The sequence below is a fragment of the Symphalangus syndactylus genome, chromosome 2 (assembly GCF_028878055.3).
Source record: "Symphalangus syndactylus isolate Jambi chromosome 2, NHGRI_mSymSyn1-v2.1_pri, whole genome shotgun sequence".
NCBI classification, from domain to species: Eukaryota; Metazoa; Chordata; class Mammalia; order Primates; family Hylobatidae; genus Symphalangus; species Symphalangus syndactylus.
The window spans coordinates 144,973,382-144,983,359 of record NC_072424.2 but is presented as its reverse complement, the minus strand read 5'-3'; the positions used below and the strand labels follow the sequence as shown (position 1 = coordinate 144,983,359).

The 9,978-nt window shown below is 50.8% G+C and overlaps 1 protein-coding gene across 1 annotated transcript; it reads left to right on the top strand.

Moving 5' to 3' along the window:
* Positions 1-8,967: 8,967 nt before the first annotated feature.
* LOC129463838 (putative uncharacterized protein FLJ45177) lies at positions 8,968-9,459 on the top strand. Its single transcript, XM_055244535.2, has one exon. The coding sequence runs from the start codon at positions 8,968-8,970 to the stop codon at positions 9,457-9,459; it is 492 nt and encodes a 163-aa protein (XP_055100510.2).
* Positions 9,460-9,978: the final 519 nt, after the last annotated feature.

Here is a 9,978-nt window from a genome sequence, read left to right as displayed (position 1 = left end):
AAAGCATCTGCATTCACAGAGCTGCCCTAACAGATGAGTTTTTCTTCATCTCCCAAGGTAATGATATACAAAAGTGTCAGCCATGGGATTTTCAGTGGGAAACGGGAAACCCAAGGCATGGTGCATTCAGTGGAAAAATTCCTCAAGCTCGTGACCTGCATAAATCTCCAAATCCTTTTCAACAGCATCCTCTTTAGTGTTCGGCATGAGGGTGCCTGCAGAGGAGGTGAATCCCTGCATTTTCTATTCTTTTTTTTTTCTTCTAACTGGTGTGGATCCCAGACAATTTCAGAGTCCTGCAGGGTTTGAGACCCTCTGTGAACACTGACCCGGGACCCCGTTTTGCCCATGGGAAGTTGATGCCTGCGCAGCCCCCGGCCAGGGGCACTGTCTCCTCGGCCCCAGGATGCTGGACGGAGGGGACAACTTGCAGGGGCGGCTGCTGCTGGGCTGTGGAGCCAGGGAGGGGCTGGCCCAGCAGTGAGGACTCCGATGCGCCTCGATTCATATGCTAAGGAGCCCTGGATTCGGCTTTAATTGGTGAGAGAAGAAAGTGGTGCAGCTGCCTGGGGCCACGCTGTGGGAGCCTGGGCAGCAGGAGCTGTTTGAAAATAATCCCCGCAGGGACACGCAGCACCAACTCGGGCTTCAGTCCCTGGAAAGCGGCCAAGGGAGGGGCGGGAGGCCGGGATGCGGCGGAGAGCGATTGGCAGGGAAAGCGTGAGGTCACGGTGGCCACCGCACCAGCTCCAAGCAGCAGGGGCCCAGGGCTGAGCCCTGACTTCCAAACCGGCCCCTGGATGAGCCTCAGTGCTTCACTCTGGCAATGGAAATAAGAATACCTACCTCACCCCATTGTTGGAATAAAGGCAATAATGCATAGGGAGGCCTTAGCACAGACGCTGGGCAGGCGCTCAACGCCTGGTGCCCACAGGCGCTGCGTCCTGGACGTGTCCAGCGAAGCCCGTGTGAGGCTGTGACGGGAACAGAGGAGCTGGCACGGCGCCTCACTGCTCCCCAGAGCCTTGCGGCGTCTCCCAGCCCAGGCTTTGCCCCACCACGGCTCCCATTGCTGCAGGAGGGAAACTCAGACGCAGTTAGAATGCGCCGGGTAAATGCGCAGCTTTTCTTCTGGAGCCTCCACGAGAAAGAAATGGAGAGTTTTTTCCTGGGGCTGCTTGTGGTGCAAGTCCCGCTTGGGTGCAGGGCGAGCGGCTTCCGAGGAATTTACTGTCTCCTTCTCTCTTTCTAGCCGGGGTGGGAGGTGACCCCAGGGGCCCCAGCTGGGGGCGTGGCTGGGAAATGCACAGAGACTTCCGCAGGGGTAGCTATGGTTTGTGCTGTGCTGTGCACACGTCTGGCGGATAGAAATCTATGTCCATAAACAGGTAACATAATTTGGTTTATCAAACCCATAATAAGCAGATTTTCTGACTTGCATAAGAATTTCTCTGTAATCTTTGCTTTAGGGAAAAGTCCATTGAATGCCATAGAAAAAGTTGCATTCGATGAGGTTTCAGGAAAGAAAAGGTAACAAACTAAGAGATGAGGATAGTTCCTGAGTGGGGCCCAGGACAGACGGGGGATCCTCCCCTCTTCTTGCTGGGGTTGGCTGCAGGGCTTTGCCTCAGTCTGTTTTTTTGCAGCATCTACACAGTTTAAATACTTGGAAAAATCCTCTTTGTGAGTGTATTAAGCCACAGCCTACCAATGTGACAAATGACATCTAAATGCAATTTACAAATCCTAAGTTCCAGGTAGAGGAGAACATGGTAGGTCCATGTCTTCATTTTCCCATACCTTTAGTCCGTCAAGACTCTGCTTAGCCAGCCCTGGCCGTCCTTTTATCCTGCTAGGAACAGAATCTTCCATGCAGTACTTTTACTGGTACGTAAAAAATTTAAGGCTGCACTAGGCAGGTGCCCAGGCCCCCAGAGTCAGAAGGGAGTGTACAGTGCACACATGATGACGATTTGAAAAGAGTCTGCTTCAGGGCCTTGCAGATGAGGCTAACAAAGCCCCTGTTCCAGGGAGCACCTGCACCCCAGCCCCCTTCCCGCAGGCAGGGATGCATCTGCAGCCACTCCGGGGCAGGGCTGATGCCTCTGTGATGGTCCCGATGGTCCTGCGTGCAGCCTGCTCTTTGCCGCTGTTTGTCACAGTCCTGCTCAACAGCTGGTGCTTGCAGGAAGAAGCTCCCTGGCTGCAAGAAAGCCAGGGTGTGGGTGGATGACAGAATAAATGGGAGGGATGGAGGGCGTCTACTTGGCAGCTCGGATTCCTGGGCAGGGTCAAGACCAGGCAAAATAGGTCCCAATGAGGAAAAGCTCCTGCTTTTTGTTCCAAACCAGCCTGGCTAGCCTGTGAAGGGGAGGACTTGACCAGGGCACTTTCCTGGGGCCACTGCCTGGCCTTTGGAGATGAGGTAGTGGCCTTTGTCTAAGATCATGTTACCTATAACCCTGGTTTAACTTTTTATTTAAATTTTTTTTAGACACAGGGTCTTGCTCTGTTTCCTAGGCTGGAATGCAGTGGCACGATCATAGTTCACTGTAACCTTGAACTCCTGGGCTTAAGCCATTCTCTTGCCTCGACCTCCCGAGTAGCTGGGACTACAGCTACTTGCCCACCACCATGCCCCACCAATTTTTTCATACTTTTCTGTAGAGACAGGGTCTCACCATGTTGCTCAGGCTGGTCTTAAACTCCTGGCCTCAAGAGATCCTCCTGCCTTGGCTTCCCAAGGCGCTAAGATTACAGGCGTGAGCTGACACACCCAGCCTACAACTGCGTTTTATGTATCTCACTTTGTGTAGATATGGCCACAAAGTAGTAAAAAATCGGGTCTGTCATAAAGCTGCGATGTGGTGCTAACTCCATGCCATCGAGTCTATGTGATGAAAGGATTTTGAATTGGAAGAGTGCTTCTATATCCTCTGGTTGATAGAACCACACCTGTGCCGATGAGGTCCCCAGGTTTGATGCCATCCTAAACATCTTCACTCGGCAGTGGTGTTGGGAGGAGACTGTGGCCTCCGGTTTCCCGTCCAGCCTTTCCCAGCTGCTTCCTCTGCTTGTTTCTTGTGGAAATAAAGCCGGTGAAAAATGAGGGCAAAGTTCACAGTCCTGCAGTCACTGCCACAGTGGAAACAGTAAACACACACATTTACACAGGCAAAAAGCAGCAAACAGTGCTGGTGAGTGGCCGAAGTCCACATGGTCATCCAGGCATTGCATGCTGAGTGCTTTCTATGCACCAAGCACTGGCTGCAGCTTGCTCCTCTCCTCAAGGGATGGGGCACAGACATGGCTAATCACGCCAGCAATTATTGACGGTCCTTACAGATGCTCTGAAAGAAGCCAAGGGGGATGATGGGGGAAGAGCTGGCTCGGCTCTAGTGCAAAGTGCACCTTCAAATCACCTGGGGAGCTTTTTAACATCCCAACTCCTAGTCATGGAATCTCTTGGCGGTGAGCCCTGGGCACCAGTGTTTTTTTTTTTGTTTGTTTGTTTTTTTAACTGCTGGTCACCAGATGGTTCCAATGTGAGAACCATTGCTGTGGAACCAAGTTTGAGAACCATTGCTGTAGAGAAGTGTTGTCATTTAGAACCTTTACCTGTCCCAGTGAATACTGTAACTGACTGCATTTTCTCACTTGTAAGATATCACCAGGTGTAAGACAGAGCCAGGACTTAATCGTCACTTTCCAGGAAAAAAAAATACTGCCCATGTTGTATGTGACATGCACCCTTCTCCCCACAAACATGAAAATATGAAACAGTACATCCAAGATCAAGAAAACGCAATATTTGAAAAAAGATTAATAATACATACTTTTCAAATGTAGTCTTAGAGGCAGAGTTAATACTTGAATAACAAATCACACTTCAGCATGACCTGAAAAGCTGAGCTGACCCAACCCAATGGAATCAAATGATCAGGCAGCTGTGGAGGCCAAGCAGCAAAGCCACGGAGCACGGTGCACAGGCAGCAAGGTCTGGAGTCTGGCCGACTGAGTTAGAATGATTTTGTGCTATAATAATGATATCTAATGTTTTCAGAGGGCATACGGTGAACCAAGCACTTAATAAGTGCTATATATGTATGTGTTTTACACATATATCCATTTATGTACTGTATATGTAAACACACATGCACATCCACAAATATGTGGAACTTGATATGGCTTGGCTGTGTCCCCACCCAAATCTTATCTTGAATTGTAGCTCCCATAATTCCCATGTGCTGTGGGAGGGACCCGGTGGGAGGTAATTGAATCATGGAGGTGGGTCTTCCCTGTGCTGTTCTCGTGACAGTTAATAAATCTCATGAGATCTGATGGTTTTATAAGGAGGAGTTCCCCTACACAAGATCTCTCTTTTTGCTGGCCACCATGTAAGACGTGCCTTTGTTCTTCCCTTGCCTTCCACCATGATTGTGAGGCCTCCCCAGCCACGTGGAGCTGGGAGTTCATTAAACCTCCTTTTCTTTATAAATTACCCAATCTCAGGTATGTCTTTACCAGCAGCATGAAAACGGACTAATACATAACTCTTTTAATTTCCCAACCCATGTACAAAGGCATAAACCCAGCTTGGAGAGTGAGCAGGTTGCTGAAGATTACACAGTATGCTTTGAATTCAGGCAGTCTGACTCCATAGCCTGCCCTGCCATCATTAAAAAGCACTGATGAATACAAAGGCAGGACTCAGCTTTCTTTAATGCCAGTATGAGGTTCTAGCCCTCTGTAGTGAGCCGCAGCCCTGGGAATGTCACACAGACCCAATACGTAAGGTTCCCAGGGAAACATCTACAAGTGAATGCATGCCATGTGAGGCCCACCTCCCGAAGCTCAGCACGGGCCACGCTTAGATCTCCTTTTACTTTACTAGCCTTAAGTCCACCCCCAGGGTCTGGCCATGTTGATAAAGATTCTGACACCACTTCTTGGATGACAGGGAGAGGGCATTTCTGAGGTTTAGCTTGGAAAAGTTAGAGAAGTATACAGGAAACCTCAGAAATATTTCCAAATATTCCCAAAGTTACACACAAAAGAAGGAAGACATCTTTTCCATGGTGGCCTTGTGGGCAGAGATAGCAAGAACCAAGGAATAGAAATTGTAGGGAAATTTCACCTTCATACAAAAAGGAACTTTTCCCCAATTGCAGTTGCCTTCAAATAGATAACTAACTGTGAGTGGCAGGAAATCTCTCCTAAACCTGAAATCTGCTAAATCCGGACACGGTCAAGCAAACGCTTGATGAGAAACCCAGGAATGTCTTAGGGGAATTCCAGGGAAGGAGGCCAGCTGGGTCCTTTTCCAGCATGTCCTCATCTCTGAAAGTTTTTTTGATCAAAGTTGTAAGCAGAATGAGGAAAGGGACCATGGCTATTATAACATATGCATCCCTATCCACCCAGAGCTCAACAAACCACCCTTAAGTGAGCAAATAAATGGAAAACACCCTTTCTATAGACAGGAGAATGTAGGGCAAGGACATAGCTGCTGGATCCAGGCTGCCCTGGACTTGAATTTATCTCCACCAACCACTAGATCTGAGGCCTTGATCCAGCTCCCACACCTTCTGTCCCTTTTTCCTACTGTACAATGGGTCCAATGATACTACCCACCTTATCGGGGTTAAATGAAATGTTCTTTTTCTTTTTCTTTTTGAGACAGAGCCTCGCTCTGTCGCCCAGGCTGGATTGCAGTGGTGCAATCTCAGCTTACTACAACCTCCGCCTCCCAGGTTCAAGCGATTCTCATGCCTTAGCCTCCTAAGTAGCTGGGACTACTGGCGTGTGCCACCACACCTGGCTAATTTTTTGTATTTTTAGTAGAGCCGGAGTTTCAATGTGTTAACCAGGATGGTCTTGATCTCCTGACCTGGTGATCCACCTGCCTCAGCCTCCCAAAGTACTGGGATTATAGGCGTGAACCACCACGCCCGGCCTAAATGAAATATTCTAAGTAAAATCCTTAGGACAGAGCTGGGAGAAAAATGTAGTGTTCAGTGACTATTAGCCCTTTTTTTGTTGTTGTTTAGTTTTGCAAATGTCTTCTTCCTCATCCGTCTCCCCAGAGCCCTCAGACCGCGCCCTCGTGGAGAGCAAGCCCTCTGTGTTATGCACCTTCGTTTCTGCAGTCTCGATACCTGCAAGGTGTTTCATGGGGGTTTCCTGAGTGCACACATGAGTAAAGGAGGGACAGATGGATAAGAAGACTGCCCTGCTATTTTCCAACTCAGTTGGAATCTGTCTCTGGGATTCTTGGATTTTTTTTTTCTCCTGAAAAGTCTGAAACAATTCCGATTTATCTAGTTTTATTGTTCATTTTGTTCTCTTACCCTGTAATGTGGGCGGGAGGGACAGTCACTGTAATGGGACTCCACCACCAGGGATCAAGGTCTTCAATACTGAAGGCTGTCATCAAAGCATGTCATCACACCTAGGGAACTGCTAGCCAGACTCTCCTATGAATGTAATGGTTAATTTTCAATAATTGGCTATTCACTGATTAATGAATCTTAATTAGCTTCCTCTCTGGTTTACCTCGGACCCTGACCTCCCAAAGTAGGGTAGTGTCAGGTACATGTCACTGTTGAACAGCAACCATGGAACAGTCTTCTGTTTAGATCCTAAGTGCTCTGAGCTCTCAGCCAGGGAAGTTGGTGATTCTGTTTAGTGAGACTGTTTTTCTTTGTTTCTCTTGAAGTAGAGATGCAGTGTGAAAACTTTATTCGCAAGGCATTTGAAGGAAGGAAAACATGAAATGTGGTGGGAGAACACTGGGTGGCCTTGCAGTCCCTCCCCACATGATAGCAATGGCAGTGCAGCTGTAGGTGGCAGCACGGCTGTAGATGGTAGTGTGACTGTAGATGGCAGTGTGAATGTAGATGTTAGCACCACTGTAGATGGCAGTGCAGCTGTAAATGGCAGTGCGACTGTAGGTGGCAGTGAGACTGAAGATGGCAGTGCGGCTGTAGATGGCAATTCGGCTGTAGATGGCAGTGCGGCTGTAGATGGCAGTGAGACTGAAGATGGCAGTGCAGCTGTAGATGGCAGTGCAGCTGTAGATGGCAGTGCGGCTGTAGATGGCAGTGCGGCTGTAAATGGCAATTCGGCTGTAGATGGCAGTGCGGCTGTAGATGGCAGTGCGGCTGTAGATGGTAGTGTGACTGAAGATGATAGTATGACTGTAGATTGTAGTGTGACTGTAGTGCCTCAGGTCTGAGCACCTAACATTTCCACACTAAACAAGAGGGTTGGCTGCATGAGACTGCAGAATAGAAGTGGAATGGAAAGCTTTTATTTAATCTGGCCAGCCTGCCCTGTATCCATAAGTTTACGTTGACATGAACTGGGACTTCCAAGCAGGCCCAATTGCCATGAACCTTAGCAGCTGGGTTTCCTACTGATTTGAACAGCAACTTGGATTTTGTCATTATTTAATTCAAAAGAACAGGAGTGAATTGGGTGGGTCACATTAGCACTCTATGTTCTGATGCAGCCTGTCCTGGAGAAACCATCAGTCTGTAACTCCCTCAACACGACTCTGTGATTCAGCGTTGATTGGGTCACTGGGACCAAGGGTCACTGATTCCTTTTGTAGTCTGAGTTTTAGACAGAATGCCTGCTGTACTCTTAGCCTCCCTAAATGTTTAGTAAGATCTCTGTCTAATGCCCTCCTTGTACTAAACCTGGGTTTTCAGTTCCTTCCAGGTCTCTGGAAAACTGAAGATTCATGTGTGCTTTCAGAAAAGAGGTTCCAAGGAAAAGAGCAGCCATTTAGTTTTCACAAGTCTGGGCAATGAGCGATTTGGAGCTTCCATCCTTGGCTGACATCGTGAACACCAATGCTGCTGGCCTCAATCGCAAAAGGGCGGGACTTTGTGCTTAGCCTTCCTGGGGAAGGGCCTGTCCCTGGGTCACGCCCCCACTGACCACAGGAGGAAGAGAAGGGATGAGGATCCTGGGGGGCCTGGCTCTGCGTCCACCCGTCTCTGTATGGGTGCCTCCTGTGTCCAGGGTGATAACCGGTCACCCGAATGTGTCCTTGGGGTCATTCCTGGCTTCTCCTGCTGCTTGATCACCACTCTGGCTGCAGGGAGCCCGGGACGGAGAAGGAGAGACCTCAATCTCCCTGGGGAATGCAGGCTGAGACCACCCATGCTTCTGGAGCGGGGTTTCGTGTGGGGGAGGGACAGTGAGCTGACGCTGTGACATTGCTCAGGATGGAGGCCCAGGGCAGACAGCGTCACCAGCTGCCGCAGAAGCCAGGTTTCCAGAGGGGCTGTGTCGCCAGCCCTGGGGACGCCACATTGATGTGCCTTTCGACACATTCCTGTGGAGTGTCTGAGGAAAAACAGGGCACATGCATTCCTGATAAGATTGCGCCAAAAGGCCAGGGCGGGGGACCAGGCTCCCAGCCTCCCTCTGTCTCAGTTGGGGGCCAAGGGGCAGGGACAGCCAGGAGAAGGCCCAGACAGATGCTGCTGGCTTCCCCCAGGACTCTGCCCCACTGGCCTCTCAGTTAAACCTCTTCACCTGAGCCTCTCTTATGGCGTGGTTGAGTCACACATGAGAGGGTTTTGTCTGCCGGGAGGGGCTCTTCTTACGGGAGAATGGGGGCACGAGGTGTGTGGTGTGGCTCTCAGGGATGTGTCTGGACTCTATCACGTCTGAGTGTCCCCAGGGCCAGAGTGCTGGGAGCAGGAGCCTGTGGTTTATCAAGCACCTTCTGCCAGCTGAGGCCGTGACTTTTTGTCCCTCCCTGGAGAAGGCTTCAAGGTCAGCCTCTTCTTCCTTTGGTTCCGAGCTTGCCGTGTCTCCTCCTCATTCTCCACGTCTACATGAAAGGGCAGTGTTCACAGGTGGGTTGGTCTGAGATTGAAATCGCAAGGCCGGGATTTTCTGTCTGGGCAGCCCCCTCGAGTCAGCCTCAGAGGAGCCCAGACCTCCTGGATGGCTTTCGGCGAGCCTCCCCGTGGGCACAGCACTTGCCACCGGACGCTGTATGGACTCAGCTTCCACACTGCGACGGGTACGGCCTGGTCCTTGCACTACCAGGGGCAAGGAGGAACGCTATGCCTGGTGGGGGTGAGCACCCCATCTCATGACAAAGCAGTTCTCCAGGGTCTGCCCCACTTTTCTGTAAACCTGGGGGTCCAGCCCAGTGCATTGGCTGAAAGGAGAGGAGACGCCTCCTATCCCAGCTCACGGTGCTCTGCCGACCCCATGGCCCGCCCCAACCCTGGTGCTCTGGGGGGCCCCAATGCCATAGATGCACTTCATGGGGAGCAACTGGGGCTGTTCCCGAGGACCAAGATGGGCAGAGACCCTGAAGATGTCCATGGATTGACCCCTGCTCTCTGTGGGCCCTGCCTGGCTGGCTTCCCCTCCTCACACTCTCCACAGTTCTCATGCAATGCAGCGCCTCTAAAAATGCTGTCCTGAAAATGTGCGCTTTGGGGAAGAACAGCTTCCTCCTCTCCAACCAAGTTTGGGTCCCTTCTACCCTTCAGTGGCTGTAGGCAGTCGCTGAGGGCCCTGGATGCGGTGGGCCGGGACAGGGAGGGGCGCTGTGGGCTCCGGTTGCTCAGGGCTCCGGGCAGACACACACCTGGTGTGTTTGGAAATGCACCTGGGTGTGTGCTGACCTCTGTGTGGAGGAACCACGGGTCTGTTCATCCCCCACTGGCTGCACCCCTGGGAGGCTGCAGCGTGCACTATTCCACCCCTACACTGCAGTTATTCTTGTATCTGCCTTGTCACTGGCCTTGCTGCCCATGACTCCCTCAGGTCAGCCCACGTCTCTGTCAAACTTTCATCCTCCACAATTCTGTGCAGCCTGTAAATGCTTAAAAAGTATTGCAGAACAGGTGAGTCACATTACAGAAAGGAAGCAACCTGGAAAAGCACAGACATTCCTTCCCCTTCTGCACCGTTAGAGTAAGGGAGGGGCATGAGGGGGTG